Here is a 25447-nt window from a genome sequence, read left to right as displayed (position 1 = left end):
CAGGGTGGAGAGGCCAAACATCCTGGGCATTTCATTCCACAATGCTTGTGTTGCTCTCGATTGTTATAACAATAATCACATTTCTCACAGTAATATCTGTATCCCAGGAATCCGGTAATGGTGGTAATGGTATCGAAATGGTCATCGTGATAATAAACATGAATGTATTTTCCGTCCTTAAAATCTTGGCCTCGAAACAACAGAGGCCTGCGCATTTCTTGAGGGTGCACTTTCAAGGTGTATCGTGGAGCTAGGACATCTTGCAATTTTTGCATCTCAGGAATGCCACAGGGTGTGTCTTTGGACAGGCCAGCTTGTTGCAACAGGAGTTCTGCTTCGTTTCGTTTTTTGGCTCGATAGGAACGTTGAATAGTGTTCCAGGTTCTTTTCCATTCTACCGTGTCGTTCTTGTTGGCATAGGTTCGTCCCACCACGATGGCACGGGCTAAACACATCTGGTCATGAGTGTTGTTAATTCGGACGAGACTCTTTTTGGTGTTGCGAAGGTCGTCCACCAATAACATCTTTTTGCGTCCAGTCCCTTGAGGAGGAGAGACGTGGGTCATGTCCAGTGTGGCTTTTCCATCGGTGATGTCAAACTGGTCATTAGATTGTTGTACGTGTTGAATCTTGTCCATGACTTTGGAAGCGGTCAATTCTGCAGGTGTGCTAAACTCGATCCAAACAGGGGATTTCAAACCGTCGTGTTGTATGGAAAGTCTCAAGCGATCGTCTTCTTTGGGTTGACATTGTCGCTTGAGTGCAGTGAGCAAAGAATCCCACACCCCAGTGATGAACACTTCTGCTTTCTCTAACGGCACTTCAGCCTTGAAATCTTTAAACTTCACCGTGTATTTGTAAGCCGTGGTTCTAAATTTTCTAGAGGAGCGCTTTTCCGTCTCTCGAATGGAATAGCATTTTTCAGGGTTGACTAAGGGTGGTGAACTTGGTTTAGAGGTTTCAAATTCTGGTTCACTCATGTCCTCTTCAAAATCACTGGCATGAATTTGTGCCAAGATTTCAGCCCTGGTACGAGGCGATAGATCACGTTTCTGCCTCTTACTTTCTTCTTCTTTCTTCTCGAATGAATAGGATCGTTTCATCTTGAGTGAAAAACGTCAAATGACTCAAGTTTAAACACCATAGACTAATTTATAGTCATGGCAGACCAAGGTATATAAAAGGGTGTGTGTCTTGTCCTTTCACTATTCATTTCACTCTCAAGCTGAGCACAACGATGGAAGAGACTAACCAAATCGAACGTTTCATCAGAGCTTTGCGAGGGGTCATTAGAGAATTCTCTTCAGACCAGCCCACGGACTACTCTCCTTCCTTTCGAGATAAAAGTCAAGATACTTGCTATATCTGTCAGAAGAAAGGGCATTGGTCTTCAGAGTGTCCAGACCGTCAAAAAAGAAAAAAACACAGGGACTAAAAAAGACAAAAGTAAAGATACCTGTTATTATTGTAAAGAAAAAGGACATTGGTCTCCAGATTGCCCAAAAAAGAAACAAGAGGAGTCAGAAGAAAAGAAGGATTCTTCAGAAGAAGAGAGGGATTCTTCGGAAGAAGAGAGGGATTCTTCAGAAGAAGAAGAGGAAGAAAGAAGACAATTCTATTTACAAGAGGCAAAGAAACAGGAGAAGAAAAGAAGAATGGAAGAAAATGAGGAAAAGACGGTGAAGAAATTCAAAAAACAGAAAGACTAAATAAGGAGAAAGAAGAAGTCATTGAACTTTTAATTAAAGTGTTGTGATGTGAATTGTGAATTGGATTGTAAAAAATGGAGAAAAGAATACATTAATGATACAAGGTAAGTGTCTTTGAGTTTTGATTTCAAAATAAGAAGCTACACTCACGCACTCATACACAGACACGTACTATAAGGGTAAAATGGGCTGTTTACTATTTTATTTTTTGTTGAGTTATTGGCAAATTGAAATTGTATTTCTTTTTGAGAAATGTGGGTGGCCCTGAAAAGGGCCTTTTTTCTTTATGGTGTAAGGGTGAGTTTAAGCAATCAACTTTAACTGCCTTAAGCCTTTGCCACGGCCAAGGCCTACTTCTGGACTGCATAGTTTTGATGATGATGATTGGGTTGAAATCACTAAGGGTGGTACGGTAGGCTTAGTCACAGGGTTGACGTGCTTAGCTCGGGAAGGTCGTATTCTCTTCGGTCGTAATAAAGAAGTCTGATACATTTGTTTCAGACTTCTTAACTCCGCTAAAATGTCCAACAGTACCGTGACCGTTTGATTTTCACCCTCTTGTTTCTTTGCTGCTACTTCTTCTTGTTGTTGTTTTTTTCTTACCTCTTCTTCTTGCTGCTGTTGCTGTAGGAGAAAAGCTTGTTCCGCTTCCTTTTGTCGTTGTATAAATTTCTCCAATTCTTCTTTCTGTCTCTGTCTAAAATTCTCCACTTGCGGTAATGAAGAAGGTAACGAAGGTTCCGGAACAAATTCTTGCGAGGAGAGAAAATCCACAAAATCCCAATTCACCTCTTCTGAAAGTAAGTCCGGGTTCCCTTGGGCAGTCTCCCCTACTGGTGCACCCCAATGGATCGTTTTCTGAGTTTCCGTCATGTTGAATCACTGTCGCATAGATTGACTGCACATAAGCGCTACCGAATCTATATAGACTACGTGACGTCACAGACTGTTCTCTTCGGATTGGATGCGGACTGACTGAATTTTGTAACGCGTGTTCGGATTGGTGAATGAACTCAATCCGTTTCAATCCTTCCTCTACCTATAAATAAGCGCAGTTCACTGCATTGATTCACCTGTTCTCGTCGCTTCAAGATGTGGACCACAGTCGAATCATGCACCCTTGTGTGTTCAATGATGTTTAGGACGGACATGCTCATGTATGTCCGGTCCAAGTGGACCGTTGTCGACAAGTCAGACACCAGTCTGTGGATACGTAGGATCTACGTAGAAAGACAAGGATGCCTCAAAAGAGTGCTGATTTACGGGCCAACAGTAAAACACAGCCTAAGGACAAGAAGACCAATGCGGTGCCCTTTATGTTAATGGATACATTAACATAAACCCAAAGGCCCTTTTCAGGGCCAGCCATATTTCTCGAAAAGAGAATGACTTTTCAATTGCCTACCCCTTTTTTTAAATTTAAAAAAAAAAAATCCCATGTTCAATTCCCCTTGTCCCTAGACAAGCCCAAACTCTATTCCCCCATGTTAAATTCCCCTTGTACGTAATGTGACCCACGATTTATTCCCATGTTAATTCCCCTTGTACGTAAAGTGGCCCACGATTTTTCGCCATGCTAAATTTCCATTGTATGTAAAGTGGCCCAGGGGTCTCTGTAATGCTAATTTCCATTGTACGTAAGGTGGCCCACCTTACTACTGACGAACCACAGACCCACAGGAAGCTACTGCCAATATATACCCACATGGTCTCAGGAACTGCTACTGTTTACTTTACATACCATTGAATTTAAAAATAATGCATAAACATCTTTAATGCTTCTCTTTGCTTATTTACACTTTGATGCAAAAAGGGAAATAATTTCATTTGTACTTACTTACTTATAAGAACTTACCTTGCTGCTAATTACATCAGAGAATGCAGATGGTACGTGGCTTTTAAACCAAACAGATAATTGATTCGAGTTTTCAATATGTTTTCGAGACAAAAATCTTGATTTGGATGATTATGAGCTGGAGGGATAGAAAGTGAAATGTATGAACTAGAGTGTGATGAAAGAAATATAGTTGTTTGTTGAGATGGTGTAACACTTTGCTATGCTAGAGACAGAGTGCTTGTTGTAGTGGTTATTGTTATCACCGTAGCCTTAGCACCAATTGCAACATTAATTTATTGACACAACCTTTCGAGCCCTTTGCCTATTTGTATCTTGATCCGCAACGTTCTCAAGAATGTTGGAAAGGTGCAAAACGCACGCTCAGATCGTAATAATATCACAATATGAAAGAAATAATACAAACTCACATCAAGATGAATTACACAATATGTAATGGCAGTGTATTTTCTTTGTTGTTGCATATTATTTAGTTTGTCATTTATATATTAGTTTAAATATAAAGAAAAATCAAATACAAATGTGTGCAACGTGTATAAGAAGAACGTGTACCATAGAACAATCGTAAACAAAAATTGCAATTTAATGCACGTACAGAGTTAAATTAAATCTCGAACCATTCCATGATGTAAACCTTCACTGTTCGAAATTGGCAAAGTATCATGTGCTTGAAACAATAACCTAGGCTCCATAAACTATATGTCATACACTAATGTTCTACACAAGCATATATACAATGACCATAATACATGGTTGCAAACCATGATTTGCTCAGAGAGCTCGAACACTATATAGGTCTAAGACAAAAATGCAGACAATGACAACATTGTCAGATGATGTCGGAATAACAGGAGCCAGTAGAGAGATTATAGGTCTACTTTCATGTGCAGTTTAATATGTTTGTTTTTGATGCGCTAATGTTGCGCTATGTTGCAAATGATTTCGTCTATCATCTCAGTTTTTCAGCTAAGAACAGTAGCAAAGGAAGTGGTAACAAATTACCATATCTACATATACATCCAGAAGAGAAAAGAAGGTTTAGAATATAAGGTTTAGATACAAGGACATTGTTCGCACAGCAATTCAGATCATACTTAAAAACCCATTAATGGATGGGCTGATACGTTCATCTAAGTGAACTAATGACATTGACTGATATGTAGAGACTGACATGAATAATATAATGCACAAAATAAAACTCAAAGTCATATAGTACTTTGCACTAGCCATATTCAAATTTGAATAACAAAACGACCGAGAAATTTAAAAAATAATTATTTTAATAATACATTATTGTCATGAAAATACATTCATTGCTTGACGTAATAAACTGTAAAATAGTTGCTGATTTTATTAACCTGTCATGAACAAGAAGATGATTGCTGATACGCTTTCCCTACACGAAAAAGATCACTGTTGATATCAACACCTTGTCATGAACAAGAAGATAATTGTTGATATCAACACCCTGTCACGAACAAGAACATTGTTGATATCAATAACCTGTCACAAACATGATCATTGCTGATATCAATACGCTGTCATGAACAAGGATATCATTGTTAATAGCAATACATTGTCACAAACAAGAAGATCGTTGCTGATATCAATACTCTGTTATGAACAAGAAGAACATTGTTGATATCGACAACCTACATGAAAAAGAAGATCATTACAAGTATAAATACCCTGTCAACAACAAGAAGATCATTGCTGATATCAATACCAAGTCGTGAACATGATCGTTGCTGATACCAATACCTTGTCATGAACAAGAAGATCATTCTTGATATAAATACCTTGTCATGAACAATTTGAGCATTGCTGACATCAATACCATATATGAGCAGGAAGATCATTGCTGATATCAATACGCTGTCATGAACAAGAAGATTATTGTTGATAGCAATACTCTTGTCATGTAAGAATAGATCATTGCTGATATATATATATATATATATATATATATATATATATATATATATATATATATATATATATATATATATATATATATATATATATATATATATATATATATATATATATATACCCTTTCGTAATCAGAAAGATCATTGTTGATATCCACACCATGTCATGAACAAGAAGATCATGGCTATCACCACCCTCTCATGAACGCTATCATTGCTGATATCAATACCCTGTCATGAATATTCTGTCGTGTACATTTAGATCATTGCTGATGTCAATATCTTGCCGTAAACAAGATCATTGCTAATATTAATAACCTGTCATGAACAAGATGATCATTGCTGATATCAAAACCATGTCGTGAACAGGAACATTACTAATTTCCATATCCTGTCATGAACAAGAAGAGCATTACTGTTATCAATACATTGTAATGAACGAGAAGATTATTGTTGATATCAATACTCTGTCAAGAACAAGAGCATTGCTGATATCAATACCATGTCATGAACAATAAGATATTTGTTGATATCAATACCATGTCATGAACAAGAAGATGATTTGTTGATATCAATGCCGTGTCATGTACAAGAAGATCATTGTTGATATCAATACTCTGTCAAGAACAAGAGCATTGCTGATATCAATACCATGTCATGGACAAGATATTTGTTGATATCAATACCATGTCATGAACAAGAAGATATTTGTTGATATCACTACCCTGTCGTGAACAAAAATATCATAGCTGATATAAATATCCTGTAATGAACAAGAGAATCATAGCTGATATCAATTCTCTGTCAGGAACACGAAATTCAACGCTGATTTAAATACCATACTGTGAACCAGAAAGTGATTGCTGATATCAATACCCTGTCGTGAACAGGAAGATCATTTCTGATACCAAAACCTTATCGTGAACAAGAAGATCATTTCTGATATCAATGCCATGTTGTGAACAGGAAGATCATTTCTGATATCAATACCCTGTCGTGAACAAGAAGATCATTTCTGATATCAATACCCTGTCGTGAACAAGAAGATCATTTCTGATATCAATACCCTGTCGTGAACAAGAAGATCATTTCTGATATCAATACCCTATCATGAACAAGAAGATCATTTCTGATATCAATACCCTGTCCTGGACAATAAGATTATTTCTGATATCAATACCATGTCGTGAGCAAGAAGATGATTATATATAGTAAAAGTACGAGATGACGAAAAAAATATAAAAGAAATCGATATCAGATATATGACAACAAATTACGTTTTATTCATTGCGAATTTAAGGTAAAAAATCAAAACGATAATGTGTTAACAATATGTATGATGAGGTTGTGTATATAAACGTTAATGTTGTAACAAGTTACAACATGAGGTTCAAGAGCAAACCGATAATGTGGTAACAAGTTGCATCATGAGGTTCAAGAGCAAACCGATAGTGTGGTAACAAGTGGCGTGATGAGACTGACTAATTAAAAGATGATACAGAAAACAATACTATTTGGGAAATTGTTAAATAATAATGCCGTAGTGCAAGATCTTGTGCATGAAATATGTAAAATGATAGCAGGTACGGATTTAGACTATGTGTCGCTATATCAACTATAGGTTTCACACAGTGCACTCTATGACAAATTACTATTACAATATCAATATTGAACTATGCACATAGTTTATCAAATAATATATTGTGTCGGGCTGTAATACCTAACTGCACACTAGATTAGATTTAGACAACACATGTTTTAATGTCTCAACAAAAGTCACATGGACCCGAACATTAATAGTTATAGTGTAAAATGAGGCACAAACCACTTAACTAGAGACGATAATCTTTTTAATAATTAGAGGTCTAATCCAGTTATCTTCCCTTTAAACTGACAGGTTACAACATCAAACATGTGCAGTCCAAATTTACCTCTGATATACACCTGCTTAACAGACGAGCTATACAATGATGTGTGCGGCATGATGCCCCAGTGCTAGACATCACTTTAAACTGCCACACGGCAGACATCGTTGCAATATGACTGGAAAATTGTGAAAGTTACGTCAAACATCCAAATTTCACACACGCTTTCTATTTCAATTGAACTATCCAAGCAAACGTTCTTCCGCTCAGATAATATCTAAGCGCAACATACAACACGTCTGCATAATAACAACAGGGGCAAAATAAGTGTGAATGACTCAGCAAATCGGAATGAATCTGACTGCTTAACTTTCTCCTTATATAATCCGTATATTGCGACTGTGTTTTGCAATAAACCTTACGTGACGGCATACTGTACTGATTTTACGGTGAATTAATAATATTCACGCCACCTAGCACAACCAATTGGATGCAACATAATTACCTCCGAAACATATATATCCCATCAGTCACTAAGAAACTACGCCATAGCCGCCATTTTAACAAATACTATTAGAATTTGTATTACTATATGTAAACACATAAGTAAATATATATTTATAAATACTATGCAATACCATACTCATGTCAAGTATGCCAGACTAAGCTAAATATAATATGTACACACTGCAGCCATGAATTTTGTTTATAAAAACTAGAAAAAAAATATGGATATGCATAGCACTCGCACATATCTGTTCATTGTTTTTCATTATTGTTTTAAATATGCATTTATACGAGGCCTGACTCTTTATAATTGAGGTAATATTTAACAACTGTACTAAGTATATCCACGACATTGTTTTCACCGTTGTTGCGCATATACTCAGATGTCTTCTGAGGGAATAAAGCTAACAAGACAATAAGATGTAAATATTGTATTTACTTAACACGTTCTTTCGTTCATTTACCGATTTTTTCAATTGCAGCATGCCATTTGTAGCTATTGTTTAAGAGATTTTCATTAAGCCGCACAAATCATGATATTTTCACTAAGACACACTTATCAGGTACATTTCACTATGCTACAATAATAAGGAGACTTTTATAAAGCCACACGAATCAGCAGGTAAGAAAATAACGGTAAAACAATTAAAATTGGATATATAACAAACTGGAGCAGAGGTTTGAACATATGCTGGCCAAGATTAATAAAACTGACTATCTCCATTGAACTGAAAACGATATTATTGACTATCTCCATTGAACTGAAAACGATATTAAATAGCTATTTAAGTGTCTTAGAGCGCTAATATAGTATATATCTTTATAACAAAATGAAATAAAACAATAATGTTTTCATTGATACATGTATTATTGTAATTTTAACAGTTATCTATTGCTCAATTGATCCACATTAGATTGTTCTGGCTAACTATACATTTCATGAAGAATCAAATAAAGGGACCGGTGTTTTCCTGGCTCCATCTGTTGGACCGAAAACTGGCTCCGATTCATCATTGACTTTGAAATTAAATGGGGTATAAAAGTAACATTAAACCAACTAGAAGGATAAACAGGTTTTGCCACTATATAATATATCAGTAGGATCAACAGTTCTCCGTCTAGCATTTGCAGGAATAACCCATATATTTAAACAACAATGATGATCTGTTTACTACAGTAATATTAAACTTAAAAAATCAAGACAACCTAAATTATTGATTTGTTTGATACTATGCATATCACTGTTAAGTGATTTGAGTATATTCTATTTCCCTGTATATGTCAAGAGAAAGTATTAAATATATCACATTTAAATATCACGTTTATATTTGGTTTCTTTACTAAACCTGTATTTTCTTAACAGCAGGACTATTTAATTGGGACACCAGTGGGCACATCATCAAACAGACCAAATATGTTCTCATTTATGTCAATATAAACGTGTCCAGCCTTAATATATAGATACAAAACTAAATCCTTATGAGAGATATTAACTGTCTCATTATATATTTAGTGACATTAAGGTAGTAAAATTCGTCCTTTCATTAGATGACACTATCAGTCTACTGTAAATCGTTAGACGTTATTAAAATTATTATTTTTCTTCTTGTTTTTAACGGACTAATTAATTGTCTGTAAATGTTATATCGGTAAACGATAGATCTTTAAAAAAAATACATAATCAATGACAAACCACTGATCTTTAAGTCAATAAGTTTTCTGACCGTAAATAATAAAAGTCTATGTCAATAAGTGTTCTGAGATTCAAATACTATATATTTATGTCAAAAAGTGTTCTGATAGTAAGTGATGGATTTGTTCAATAAATATTCGATTGGTAAACGATAAATTTTTGTTTCAATAAATATTCATCTGGTGAGTAATACATCTTTATCTTCATTTTAATCTGTAAGTATTTCTTCCCTGATACTATCGTACTGTTTATCAAATTCATGAATTTAAATAAAATTGTTTTTAAAAAATCAATTTGTGCTTTTTGTCGAAAACGTTGTATTCAGCTCAATGTAAAATTTAAACCAAGGTTGTTGCTCAAATATAACAACTCTGTATATCGTTCTCGTCTGTAAGCTTAATTGTACATACACGTTATGTTTTATTAGTAAATGACGTATTTATTTACAAACCCAACAGTATACAAAATGAAGGTATATAGTGAATGGCATATATATTTATAAACCCAATTATATAAAATTTCGAGAGATTTATGAATGGCAAGTTTATGTATAGGTTTATATAGCGAACGATATATTTATTAATAAACTGGACTGTTATTAAAACTAGAACCGAATTGTATGTAAAACCTTAGATTTCTGTTGTAATAAATTTTAAAGTGAATGACATTATACATTTATTTACAAACCCAATTGTATGTAAAACTTTAGCTGTATGTAATGAATGACATAGGTTATAAATAACATTTTTATACTGTTTGTTTTGTGCCACTTAATCATCAGTCAGTGTCATTGACAAGGGAAATTACTCATTGTATACGATTGTTTTGTTGCTACGGGATCGTCAGTCAGTATCATGGACAAGGGAGATTACTCACTGTATAAGATTGTTTTGTGCCACTTAATCATCAGTAAGTATCATGGGCAAGGGAGATTACTCATTGTATACGATTGTTTTGTTGCTACCGGATCATCAGTCAGTATCTTGGACAAGGGAGATTCTTCATTGTATACGATTGTTTGTTGCTACCGGATCATCAGTCAGTATCATGGACAAGGGAGATTCTTCATTGTATAAGATTGTTTTGTTGCTACCCGTTGGGTTTTGAATGCCTTGGTATCATGTACGTATTATTAATTGTCTCATTTGATCAACATAGACGGTTAGGTGATGAGTAAAACTTTCATATTCTTGGTATAGATGCTTCATCAAACATTTTAAACTTATCTACATCTTTGTACATCTAGAGGCCTTCCAACAATTATTTGGACTGCATATGTATAAACTGCTTGAGTCTCTCTCTCTCTCTCTCTCTCTCTCTCTCTCTCTCTCTCTCTACAAACGTCGTTGCGTTTTCTTCAAGGATTTATTAACTACAAATCCTTGGGTCAATATATGTGTAATCATTCTTGGTAGGATTTTCACTTCTTCCTCTCCATAGCTCAATCAGTGTCAATTATGTATAAACGAATAGTTGGATGTGGTGTTATGAATGAAAAGTAGCATACATTTTGGTTCTAAAATCTAAATTGCTTTCTTTATTTTTGATTATATTGTCTCGATAATGTATGACATATGTTGAAATAAAATGAATTTCACATTCCTCTTTAAACGGATGAAAATCTGATATGTTGACCAAAATTAATCTCAAATTATTCGCAACCTTACTCATCAAACAGGAAACAAGTACTTATTTAAAGAACTGGTTCCTAAAATTTGTGAGTCGATTTCTGGTCTATGCGAACCTTAGATGGAATTTATTTTACGGTTTCAATGGCCATAATCTTACTTATCACATCTTGTTAAATTCATCTCTCTCCACCTCAGCACTTAGTGAACACCTCTCCTATTCCGAGTTGCTTTTGAGATCCCCAATACTACATACCATGTACTGGATTAAATGTGTACGATCAGATTCAATCTAGACTAGGCATGAATTCCGGATTTTTTCTTTTAAATCCACGTGAAAGACAGTGCTATTGTATAGCAGGCTATAGTGTCTGTATGTCTCATTTCTTTGAAAAATAATTAATGACTATTTGTCTTCTCATGGTAGGGAGAGAGAGAGAGAGAGAGAGAGAGAGAGAGAGAGAGATTAAATTGTACCAAGTCTGCTCCTCATGGATGGTTGAGTATAGTTTGTATCAACGGGCACACCAGAAACTTCTGTCAAAGAATCAACAACATCGTTTGCAATTTGGTTTGTCACAACTGGGATATCCAATGTTGCATACACGTTGACATAATATTCCACAATAATAGATCCACGACTGTAATGGTAAATAAAATAGCTGAAGATAATTATTCAAATGAAAATGATTGAAGTTTAAAGATTCAGAATGTTCCATTTACGGCACACATTGCCATCGTATAATTGTCTTTTGTACGCTAACAGTTTGAATTTTTAACAAGTTTATAAATCTGTTTGTTAAGTAACAACATTTCAAGACTGGACATGAACATGTCAGTATGAAGTTCTATTATTAATCATCACTGACCCTCTTTTGAGACAATCAAACTACAAAAATTGGATGATCGTTATCATAAACAACGGACTCTATTGCGTATTACCTAGCCCAGACAAAGAAGGACATAACTATATTACAATAAGCTCTTCAATTGCCACGATAAAACAGATATGTCGTTACTAATGTAGGCTCATATACAACAACAAAGAAACGGATATAAATTAAATGTAAAGTAAACTTTGTACCTAAACTGTATAAGCTCTATCGACTTGAATCCTTGGATGTTCTGGTATTGTTCCGTCAACTAAATAAAAATATAATTTATCATTTAATATGTTTGTGTATCTATCTATATATCTATCTATCCGTCTGTCTGTCTGTCTGTCTATAAAGATGACGAATAATAAAGCCAATCACGCTCTTTTCATGTACACTGGATCCAACAAAAGACAGCGTATAGGAATTTAAGATAAATGTGAGTGAAGACCATAAGCTTTAAAAAATGTAACAAATAATTTATTTCCCTAGAATGCAAATTGAAAAATGAGAAAATAAAACTTATGATATTGCGAATTAAGTCCAAAAGTAATCAAAGAATTAAAGACACAGGTCTTAGTAATAAAATGTCCTGAATAAAACTCAGTTCAAATCCTAAAGAGAACCACAAATGAAGGCGATGACGTATCTATTATAGCCTGCGTAGTACTGATGTGTAAATAGTCCCTTGTTAAATCATAACAATATTGTTTCAGGTTTGAATTCAGTATAAATTCCAAGAAATGTTTTTATCCGAGACTTTTGTCAGAGAACATTGGTATTTCCAGAGAAAATAATCATTTAAATTAAATAATTTGATGAAAATAAAATTCAGCAAATTTTTAACACAACATAATAGAGTTTAAATTTCGAGATGTTAAAGCAAAGTTGGTACAATTCTGACAGCTACAAGATAATATAGATCTCTAATTGACGCCAGGTCACAAATTAGAATTTTCTATAACCAACAATTACCTAATGGAAAAACACTTTCTAGCATGATTCAATGCGCCTTGTTTATTTAAGACATAATTGCCTATCAAATTCGCTTTGGATTGTCCAAAACCAAGACCAAAATCAACATGTTTACCTGAATAATAATTTGGTCAGTGAAGTCATATCCATATGATAATGAAGCTATTATTAGTTGTTTACATCAATAAAATAAAAAATAAATAAAAAGTCAATCAGGTCAAACAGACCTTAACTCAGTGTTGGACAAGGTCAGGTCTAGCATAAAATTTATCATTACAATAACATATAATGGAATCAATTTTAAAAAGACAACTAACAGACAAATAATTAAATTGAATATAGATTACAATAAATACATATTGTGTGATTGAACTTGGTCTGTATGAAGGTGTAGATGCCACCTGTCTACTCATATCTTCTGTGTGCTGTTTGTAAAATTATATTACTTAGTTAATGCATGTTGATTATCCTAGTTTCTATATTGAGATATTTATTATTTGAAGGTAAACCCATTTGATAGGTTTGACTTCTATACACAGCTATGATTCAGACTGGTATCATCGATATTCATTTCGTAAGAGACATTAAGTTATTTACTCTTGTTTAGTCTGAAATTAAACCACTCTTGTCATATGGTTTAGTACAATATAAACATGCTCTATTTTTACATTCTGAATATTAAACATGGCTGACGTATAAACAAAATGTCATTGCATGATGACGTATCAACAATTGCTAAATACACACACTGTTAAGTAAAGTGTATCACAAAGAAATACAATATGCTGTATAGTGTACTTAATTATTAGCCGTAGTATGTGTGACCTAGCCCAACTCACCGAGACAGTGATGTTTGTAGCCAATCTCTGGAATTCTTTAGATGTTTTATCTTCATATACCTGTTTATATTCCAGCATAATCTTTAAATCTAACGGTAGACGTAAGTCATAGTTACCTGAAATGAAAGTGAAATAAAGAAAAGCGGCAAAATCTATCATCTAAAAGCACGTTTTAAACAGGTTCCTATATTTGATTTTCTGACAGAAAATGAGCCGAATTCAAAAACATCCAAATTTGTTAATTTTAAAGAATAAGGGGACTTCCTTATTTTTGCTAGAAAATGTACTGGACCTTTTCTCTAGCCCCTGCCCATTAATTTATACAGTTGCTTTGAGACTATGTTTTTGCATTGTTATTTGTAATCTAGTAGGAAATCGTAATATTAGCCCAGTGAAATAGCTTGCATAGGGATAATATTAACAATTTCAGAGAACGGTTATATCGTAATATTAACCCAGTGAGATAGCTTGCATAGGGATAATATTAATAACTTCAGAGAAAGGTTATATCGTAATATTAGCCCAGTGGGGTAGTTGAGATAGGGCTACTATCACCAGCTTCAACGAAAGGTTATATATTATTAGCCTTACGTGTCTAATCACATACTAACATTGAACACATTGGTAATATCCCTGTCAGTAAGCACAATTCCCTTCATGCTTTTCAAAAAGAAAACTGTTTAATTATTCCAATTGCTATATCAGTCGACTTTGTTTGCGGTTATATATATCACTTTATAGAGTAATTTACATATATTTTTCAGATCAATGAATCATTGTCTTACAGTAAACTGAAAAAGATCAAAGGAAAAATGGTCTACCCGGATTAGGTTCGTACGACACATGTACATCTGAAACCGTTGAAACTGGACTTCTCGCACTTGTTGCTGAAAAAATAATATTAATTTGAATTAAGAAAAAGGAGTAAAATGGATGTATTAGCATTCTAAATTTATGTAGAAACTAAAATTGAAGGAACTGTATTCTTCTGAAAAATCAAGAGGAAAGATTCGTAGCAAATTTGAAACCAATTTCTTTGTAATTTTCGAATAAATTACATTAGGCATGAAAAGTATGATTTTTAGGACAACTTTTAATATATTACTGTGAAAACGTTGACAATGGACAACTTAACATTGCTTGAATTGCTTGGATACATACCTATTTCTATTCTGACTTTCTACAACTGCACATTTAAAAAGCACAGAGAAAATAGTATCTACAAAACTTCCAGCGATGCTATTTTAGTTATTATTGAAAATACCATCTAGTCCGGATAACTCAGTTGTTCTATTTTCAAAAATTCACTCGGTTTGGTTCTAATATCTTGATGGTAGAGCGCAAAATGAAACGAAACTAAATTAACATTAACTATAACTCAATTTAAATGTTATAAGCCTATATGACCAAACTCAAAATATTTCAGAGGGTGACATAAATATTCCATGCATTTAAAAAAATCTAAAGCAAAAGTATCAACACATGGCTTATATTGACTATAATATAATTTGTGGTGTGTGTGATTTGGATTTTTAACGTAGCTTTAACATTTTTGGAGTCATATCGCTACGATGTCTGCAGTATGACAGTTTATAGTGATGTCTAGCACTGGGGCATCATGCCGCAGACATGTAGCATGATGTCTCACCCAGTCACATTATCCTGACACCAGGCCGATTAGTTCTAAAACTAACTTGTTAATGCTGAGCGCCAAGCGAGTCATTGGTTAGTACAAATTTTGTTAGTCTTTGGTATGACTCGACCGGGGATCGAACCCACGATCACCCGCATCCGACCACTAGGCCACCGGAGCGGTATAATATAGTTTAGCTAGGTCAAAGGTGTAATGTGTCACGGAATAGAATACTTATTAAATACATGTACTCGGGTTTCGTTCTTCGTATTCAACGATATCCGAGGGTTATTCATGAATATTGTGTTGTATTTCGATATAGTGAGTTTGGTTCATCATATGTCCCACGTGCGAAGAGCTTTCGATGGGTAGAACCGAATGCCTTCAGTACACAGACGATATCTGTGTCTAAATACCTCGCCGTATGTAAAATTCTTTACATTAAGGATAATCTTGTCAGCCAGCAGTCTACTATAAGGACTTGCATATCTTCAGCTGTAGAGGTATGTATGTTTATTAATTTCTGTCATATGTCATAACTATTGTAATACCACGTTTATTGTTGTATGTTTTATATGTTGCTTTGGATTATGCAGTATATTGCACGTATTTCTATTCTTGTTTGCGACTTAGCAAGGGATTTATATTAGTAGTATAACGCTACGTATTTAAGAAATGTTTAGTAAAGTAGGACTCTTATGGAGCAGGATTAGGTTTACTTCTGAACCTATTTTCGTGTAATTATTGTACCGGTAATGTAATCCGTATAACTTACCGTGTATAACGTTATTATGCTTTTATGCCCGTCTTTTGAATATTACACGGTATTGGATATATTTTCAGCTGTTCGAAGTGTCCGGAGTGTCAGAAGTGTGCAGAGCTGTGTAGAGCTGTCTGGAGTGTCCAGAGTATCTAGGGTGTCTAAAGTGACCCAAGCGCTCAAAGTTATCAGGGATCGGGCTCGACGTGGTGCAAGCTGTAAAGCCAACCACAGGAATTGAACGTAGCAGCTGTGAAGCTGAACTCTCGAGCTGAAATAAAGTGTGCTGATGACGGAGTTTATCTCCTTACATCTAATCAATTAGCCGCCGGCTAATTTTGGGGTTTGTTAAACCCATTGTATATTTTGAGACTGTAAAGATAAGTTGCTTTTATGTCCCTTGTTGTCACCATAATTTCACTACCTGAGTGAATTCATTTTATTACATGAGTAAAATTCTATGTTGTTCATCTTTTCATTGTGAAATCGTTGTGAACCATTCACCACTTGTCTTTGTATTTTGTAAAGTAATTTCTTTGTATTTTTCATTATTAAGTATGTGTGTTCTCATGCTACTTAAGCCAATATCTGGATGATATATACTTGCACATATTCATAATTAATTGCTCATTCAAATAAATTATAATTAAACATTGTATTTATATCATCGTCAAAAGTGTTTTGTTGTGAATCAGGAAATCTCACCCGGTTATCGTGTTACAATAATTAAGACAAGCATTTAAATTAGAATATTATATATACAAGGATTCAAATAAAGAGCAATGCAGGTGGCTAATGATAGGCTCTACAACTCCGTGTAACAGAGCTTGTTTAAATGAGTTATGTGGCCATCATTCACAAAGTGTACGGAGGTCGATTCTAGGACCAAAACCGTGCTTACGGTGTGGTGTTGGAGTTAGAGGGAAAACGCAGTTGTATGGGCGTTATACAGGTAAAAAATAAAGAGAACTGAAGCGATATTATCATAAGAAAAAAAAAAACAACGACAATAATGACAAGGTTATAAGAAACGTTGAATAATATATGGCAAGATTTTCAGAATAATGATTTAGATAAATAATATTATATGTAAATGGAGCAAAATGAATTAGATAAACACCCTAGCATCGAAAATTACGAAGTATCTCGTGATGGTATCATTAGACACTGTCGAGTAAATAAGCCAGTCGGTGCTCTCAATAATACTGGCTATCTCAATTTTAGTGCTGGAAATAAAATTTGTTACTGTCACCGATTTATATTCGAATGTTAACATGGGCCAATCTAAAAGGGTCTTGGGATCAATGATATTGATTCAAATATTTCACTATGAATTTCGTAATTTACGTATTATCACGCAGAGTTAGAATTCTGCAAGTGGAAATACTGGGAGATGTAAAACAATTGCATGGAGAATGATTAAATATATAAATGCAGAGACTGGTGAAGAAAAAATATTTCCACCGATAAATGCAGCTGGAAGACGTTTTTATATTAACCGCGTTTGGTGCAATATGTCGCAAATAATATAACCGAATCGACGTTTTCGCAGAAGCATAAACAAAAAATATCGTTTCATTATTGTGAAGGGAGACAACTCTGTCGACGATACGTAACGCAGATAGATTTACCTCGCCGCTATTTTATAATAGTACTCGTTTATAAATTAATATATTTTCTTGTTTATTTTATCCCCTTCGTTACAACAATCAAATCGGCGTTACAAATAAAGTATTTTTGAAAGAAATACAAAGGTATCCTACTTCAGAGAATAACTCAATCGTAAGACAGGCTAATTTAAATGTTTTATGACGTTGTCGATAACAAAGTCCTTGACAGGCTCAAGGGGGAAAACTCTGTTAGATAAGGTAGAATCTGACACTTTATAAAATAATTTGTATTTATTGATGAACAATTAATGTTTGGATTTTAAAAAAATATTATCCTTATTTATCTGAATCTCTCAGGTTTCTTGCTTTATCTAGATCTTTTCAGTGATAATAATTAAAACAAGAATAGTACGAACAGCAAATAAGCCACGCCTTTTGCATGAGCTATTTTTATATTTCCAAGTATTAAATTGCTTATATAGCATAGGAACCGTTTTATCATTGGGGTCACACCCTAAATTGCTCGATTGTCAACCGACAAGCTCACACTCCCCACTATGTCACCACGTGGTGGGTGCCCTTTTGCACACTTCTGGGATTGATTATGGGGTGTGCATAAAAAAGATGTTGAACGTAGTGAAAGCCCCCGTGTACGTACTTTGCCGTCCTTAAAATTAAGATATGTGTTCTATTCTCCTTAAAATTAAGTTAGATAAGATTTTAAATACTCGTTCATTTTTTAAATTTTAAATACATATTTATTACATAAGGAACTATCAACATATCAATACTATTATTTCCGCAATTAAAAATACAAAAATAAAACACGTGACATACAAATATCTGATGAACTAATTCCTGAAAAGGTGGATATACACTAGCAAGAGAATTCAAAATCATTAAGCAAATTCAACAATATATGTTCATATCCTTGACGGTGGTCGAGGTCGAGGTAACAGAATGTATAAATTCGTATCACGTTCGCGTGCGATCGAAAAAATTAGATCGGAATTGTTGAGAACACAAGTGTGAGACAGTTAAGACAGATTATGTCAAATCAAGAAAATAGTCTCATTGACTATAGTAATAAAAATGTTAGGCCCCCTGTCGTGGCTCATGTGTATGTGATTTATGTACGGTGAAAGGCCATCATTGTTATTTTGATGCCTCAATCGTGGTGATGGGTATCAATTAACAAAAAGGCAGTTTAAAAAATTACTTATTTAACTTGACTGTGTCAAGGATTATTATGTATTTTTTCTTTTTCTGTTTTTGATGAGAGGATATTTCTGTTCAGAATTCGACAATGTCTTTTTAAGCTGATCAAACACGATACAAACAAGCACATAACTCTGAATCTGATCTCAATTACACTAATTATAGTAATATGCTCTAGCTGCAGTTCATTTAATTGTTCCTGCATCTTGAAAAAGTTTTCATTGCCGTATTCATCAATAATTATATTAACATAATTGACTTGGGACAGTGTCATTGTTGTTCTGATGACATTTTCAAGTACGTGTTTGTCGTGTGTAAATTTTCTCAAATGTTGGTACATTATACATACCTCTTGATTTAATTTGTAAAACACTCTACACGATTAAAAATCGTTATGATCGCGATCAGTATGATCGCACATATAAATTAATACTCAGGATTTCATTCCTTAAATCATGCAAGTGGCAGGTCTGGTCAGTTAGTTTGAAATATGTCATTGATAATAGAGGATTCTGACATCGTAGATAGACCAGATTGACCGGTTCTTGTACAATCAAATACCCATAAGTTACATGAGGCTTAAAATTATGAAGATTATACCCCTGTTGACCTTGATTTGACTCTGTCAGATTGGCCTGGTAACTGCCATCGATTGCATCATATACAAGATTGACTGCAATCGTTGAAGTTATATTTACAATTCCTGGTGAAATGTGACGACCTTCGCCGAATCGATTATTATTTTATCGGAGAATATTATCCCCAGCGCGGATTCCAATCGTTGTTTAATGGCTTAAATATAAACATGGACAGGCAGATCAACATCAAGTCCAGGAAATATGCTTCTAATGTCTAATATGCGTCATAAAAGGCTTTCTTATGTTTTTTCCGTTGTTTTTGACACTGATAGGTAAGCACTGATTTGAACAAGCTCGGCATCAAATATAATTTGATAACTTATTTCTATATGTTTGATTACATCACTTTTAAAATCTGAAAAATACTCAAATTTACTTTCACTGATATTAACGTATTCAAAGAAAAGAAATATTACTGTATTACGATATAAATTATATTCTACATCAATAATCTTAAGCACGTATTCGTTATGTTTTCGCAAATTAGTGCTCACTCCCCGAATATACCATACTATGGAACCGTCTTAATCATATGTGATCTCTCCACCGTCTGGATATTGTTTTGCAAATACAAAAAAAAAAAAAAAACAATTTTGGACAGAACTCATTATTACTCCATGATACGAACGATTTGTTGAAGTAAAATCAGCCAATAGAGGCTCAGGTATTTGTGTGGTGCAGGTGGACAATTTCAGGCTAAAATAACACTCCCAATCAATGATTGATACATGTCAACGACGTAATCAGATGAATACATCTCAATTGCAGCGGACAATGTTGGTTCATGAACTGTTATAGGTATCTTTGATTCTCGTCCCGCACTGATTTTATTATACGCTGTAATTCATCATTGATTTGTTCGATTTGATAACTCCCCATCGGAATACAGATAACTTGCCAGTCAAGGGGTTCCATCTGGCTTATTTTTATTCGCGAACACCAGATCATTATTTGAAGCTAACCGCCCAACGTCTTTTACTGGAATCGCTGTTGGAAAATTAACAATGAATTCAGGGTTGGTTCAGCTTACTGTGGTTTTCAACGTTGCCGTATTGGTGACGATCTGCTTAAATAATTCTGTCATTATTCCAACTGCCATGATTTAAATCACGATTATCGGATTAAATTGCTTCATTGTATATTTTAAACATTGCGTCAAACTCAGATTCTGATATCTCTCCATTGTTAAGGAATGACGATATCAAAGAGGATAATTTAGACTATGCTAATGTTGCAGTATGTCATTTTACTGCATAATTACGCAATGATACACTCGTGCATGTATATATGTTTTTGCGATAATATTAAAAATGTCAACAAACGCCGTTGGCGCTGAGAGAAAAAAATGTTACAACTGTTTGTAATGGTGTCAACGCTGAAAACGTTATGCCGGTTATAATAGCAGACGCCGAATAGACTATAATATCAATAAGAACTGCGTGTCTACGATATTTGTTTACCTTAATTGTATACTCGTCAACGATACCCTTTAGCGCTGTTTGCCATTCACCTACTTGATTACACCTGAAATTTTGAACGTCGAATGAAATGCCCATTATACTTTACTTAGTAACGAATTGAGGCGTTTCAGCAACAAATTCCAAACACCACCAGTAAGACGTTGCGGTAAATTTCTTATCAGCTGATTCTAGTATAAACGTTTCTTCGTCTCTGTTATTTAACACAATAGATACGGTTCCAGAGAACGTATCGGCTGAATGACGCCAGGGACACGTAGTGTATATACTAAATGTTGCACTTCTAAACACAGTGTATACACACCAGTGATTTCTGCGGTATGTTTGATAGAGTTATTTTGCTGCGACCATGTTGAAAATCCTGATGACCCTGTGTATGCGTTGTTCGTAATCTGCGCGTGAGGAATTTTAATCAAATTATTTTTTTTTTTAATAATATCAGGAATTCCACGTATACCATCTTCTAGTTTTTTAATCTTTTCAATATCTGACAACGCTGTCATAATACCATCGATTTGTGCGTTAATATCAGAGAGTTTCACGTCAACAGTCAACGGAATGGCGAATAAATCATCTGCGATTTTACTGCGTTTCTGAAAATTTCTACGAGTATTTAGGAACATATTTACATGAACGTCATATTCAGCTCGTAACGTGAATAATTTAGTATCTACTGTATTACATTAATTATCTACATATTTTTGGTTGTGGCATCTTTATCATATGTTGGATCTCTTAAAACAACCATTTCATTTCCGTTCATGCTGAGTTCACCTGTCCTTGTATCGCCGGTGGTCCGCAAACGATTAGCAACACTTTAGAATGGCAACGTTGGGCTTTCTAATTTACAACATAGGTTGTATGGAAATCTTTGGAATTAGGGGAAACTTATGACTTCTAGCGTAATCGTGCCAGGGTTAGACATCGTTCGGTCAAGTAAACCCCTGGGTTCTTACAAAATAATGGCACCAGTATATGTAAAACAGAAATCAACAAACATAAAACCGAACTGATTGTATGAAAATTAAAACTGATTTGTTTGATAAGATATAAGAAAAACGAGATCTGCATGGTTTTAAGTTACATTTCGCCTGTAAAACCCTACCACATTTGCCACCATGGTAACATAAACGGTACCTGCAGACTAGATAACAGTCCCTTCTCGTTTATTCCGTTGTGTAATTTACCAGTCTCCAGTCATAAATACTGCACCTGGAGTCACACAACTAATGTACACTACCAGATTTTAATAGGAACTATTGGACTCCAGGGAGACTCTCGCGGAACTGACCTTAATTCTCCAAACGTAAACCATGGTATCAAAGAAATTTACTACCATGTCACCCCGTGACGTTTGCTCCTAGTAATTTGCTAATTATTTCGGGTTAAGGAATATTTCCACAGGGCCGAGTTCAAATAATCAAACAAGTAATCATACAAATCTAAGAATTCCTCAAGACGGGGCGTTATAACCCAATGCGCATATTCTAAACAACATTGCAATATATTCGTCGCGTCTTAAATTTAGTGCAGACAGTATGGGTTTAAATAATAAAAGCAGCTATGAGTAGTTTAACCCTATCCCGAATTTAGTACTTATAGGATAATTCGACCATCAAACATTTTATAATTCGAACACTGTAAGCAAATATTCGATCCGTTTGGTTCATTTGATCTTATTTCAAACCAATTCTCCATTGATTAGGTTACTTTTGCACATCTAAAACTATTTTGAAACTCTTCATATTTTCTCCATCGAAAGAATACATTGCACCTCGTTAATTTAAAGAACATTTCCTAAAAAATCTTTTAAAGGTATTTGACTCAGTGTAACTTCATTGCATTATTAAAGACATGATTGTATGCCAGATATAATAACTATATTCTTCATTTTCCGTTTAGAACCCAACATCACGAATAAAATGTCATGTAAGTAGTGAAATGCATAGTGTGCTTTGTTTCTCTTTGTAAATAAGAATCTTTAATTTTGAATTTTGTAATCATAGATCATTTTTTTTCCACTTTGATAAAACACTTTCAGCAGGAAATACTTTCCTTGGAGTTAATAGGTATATCCTGAAATAGTAATACAGGTGTCTAGGGATCTGCACGTTTACTTTCAATATGCTGCGAATATCAATATTGTCAGGTATTTGAAATAAATTTCTTCTATCCGTGTAACGTGATTCTCTTTGCACACAATGTTCACTTCCCATCATTAAATTAATGCTGTTATTTCTCAAAAGTTCGAAATGAAATCTAGATTATTCTGCAAAGTGTCTATCTTAGTGCTTCCCACATTCCGTTAAAAATATCACACGGGAAAATATTTGTATTGACCTAGTAGTCACGAAGTTGATCTGCAAGTGTTTGTAGATTAAATCTTGGAATCGCATATACCATTTACGGGTGGTAATCGTCATTTAATTTGTTTGAATCGCTATATGATGAGTAAACGTTTCTTTCAGCGGTATGGATTTTACACCGAATTTATTAAACTGTTCTGTATTCATAAAGGTAGATGTCCTTTCTCAGACATATCGGTTTCATCATACCGGTGTCACTAGTTTTGTAATGTGTTAGCAGCGTATTGTTGACACCTACACAAGCTATAGCATGTTGCATCCACATCGCTCTGTCAAAATATCATCCTTTCAAGAGATTAAAAACTATTTGATTTCGTTAGGAACATTCTGAGGATTATTAGGATTTATCTCACAATGGTGTAAGTGTCGTTCGAAATCTCTATTTGTACTTTAGGTAAATACATAGCTAATTATACTCAAAATTGATGGATTCACCTCTTTTCTGATAAATACGTTGACACGAGAACAATTAGACTTTTTCTCAGCTGTCTTGCGCCACTGCTACGACTTCATTTGTTGTTGAACAAACCGCCATCACGAGATACTCGCTAGCCAACCCGTTTGTGCTATGATGGATCCTTATTAATTGCTTTAAATGATCACTCCTTGGCTCTCCACACTACACTGTGCTCTAGACTAAACGAACTGGGACTACATTCATCATTACTTAAATGTAAACAGAAGCGAAAAAAGAAACGTTGTTTCAAAGCTGGCCGGCGTAGAACAGGACAAAGAATTCAATTTATCTCCCTTATGCCATTTCCGGCTCAACAATTTAAAATTTGACCGTTAATTTTCATAACCAAATTGAAATCCCTATTAAATCGTCAACCTTTGTGTCACCTATACAATATATACCTCTGCGTATTGCATTATTCAGTGCCCAATCAGTAGAACCACCTGAATAGCGCACATTAATGTTATCAATAATCAGAATATTGACGTCTTTTTCCTGACAGAAACATGGCTAAAACATCAGGCAACTTTCAATTTCTACCACACATCGTTTGAACTAGTCCAAACGACATATACACTGGAACAAAGGTCATTCCATTTTTTCTGCCTATACTGCCCTCCTCCTAGTAAAAAAACTTAAGCTGATTGAATCTCTTTTTTGGAGAATTTCCGAATATCCTGGAATATGGACATTAGATAGGTGGCAACCTGATTATTCTTTGAGATTTCAACTTTCAATCTGACTGTCCCGGAAACCCAAACGCATCAAAACTCCTAGATTCCATTAATGTTTTCAACCTCAAACAGTCAGTTAAACAACCCACCCATGAACATGGTCACATATTAGACTGGATTTTTCATAGACCTGATGACAATATTATACGTTCCTCCCTGGTATCTCACATCTTGAATCAGATTACCTCTGCATTACATGCCATCTTGACGTATCAGTCCCTAACACTCCACCTTTATCTGCTACGAATTAAAACCTCTGTATGATAAATATAACCAACTAATGCATGACATCCAAACAAACCTAACAACGTGCCTACCTCCTGAAGCAGAACTTGCACTGCTAAATGAGACCGCCCTAAAACTGAGAGGCCTTGGCTTTCCACTAGACTCACTATTCATAAGCAGATCTATGCAGCCGCTAAAAAGAACAGCACAAACATAGTCTATGCAGCAAAATCAGCCCACTCTGGTACTAAGATCACGGAATGTTCCAGCTGCAAAGAGCTCTTCGAGATTACTAACAATACAATGTCAAGGAACAAATGTACACCACTTCCAACTACCTTTTCTCTTGTCAACTTTCCGGGCCTGTTTGCAAATATCTTCCGTGACAAAGTACAAACCATTGAAGATAAGCATGACAACACGATTTCAATTGACTTGTCGTCACCATACA

At 34.7% G+C, this 25447-nt stretch overlaps 1 protein-coding gene across 1 annotated transcript in view; it reads right to left on the bottom strand.

Annotated features, from left to right (window-relative positions):
• The window catches only part of LOC149773136 (uncharacterized), a 79934-nt gene that overhangs the window by 28603 nt on the left and 25884 nt on the right, over nucleotides 1-25447 (bottom strand). The window contains exons 4-7 of the mRNA XM_089946727.1: nucleotides 14699-14764; nucleotides 13878-13993; nucleotides 12273-12331; nucleotides 11666-11829 (exon numbers count right to left, since the gene is read on the bottom strand). Of these exons, the coding sequence (XP_089802853.1) occupies nucleotides 11666-11829; nucleotides 12273-12331; nucleotides 13878-13993; nucleotides 14699-14764 (405 nt within the window). The remainder of the gene's footprint in view (nucleotides 1-11665; nucleotides 11830-12272; nucleotides 12332-13877; nucleotides 13994-14698; nucleotides 14765-25447) is intronic.

This window comes from Sinohyriopsis cumingii, unplaced genomic scaffold (genome assembly GCF_028554795.1).
Source record: "Sinohyriopsis cumingii isolate HCF-2022 unplaced genomic scaffold, ASM2855479v2 utg000873l, whole genome shotgun sequence".
NCBI lineage: Eukaryota > Metazoa > Mollusca > Bivalvia > Unionida > Unionidae > Sinohyriopsis > Sinohyriopsis cumingii.
Note: the sequence above shows the minus strand (reverse complement) of the source record. Positions and strands in the feature narration are given on the sequence as shown.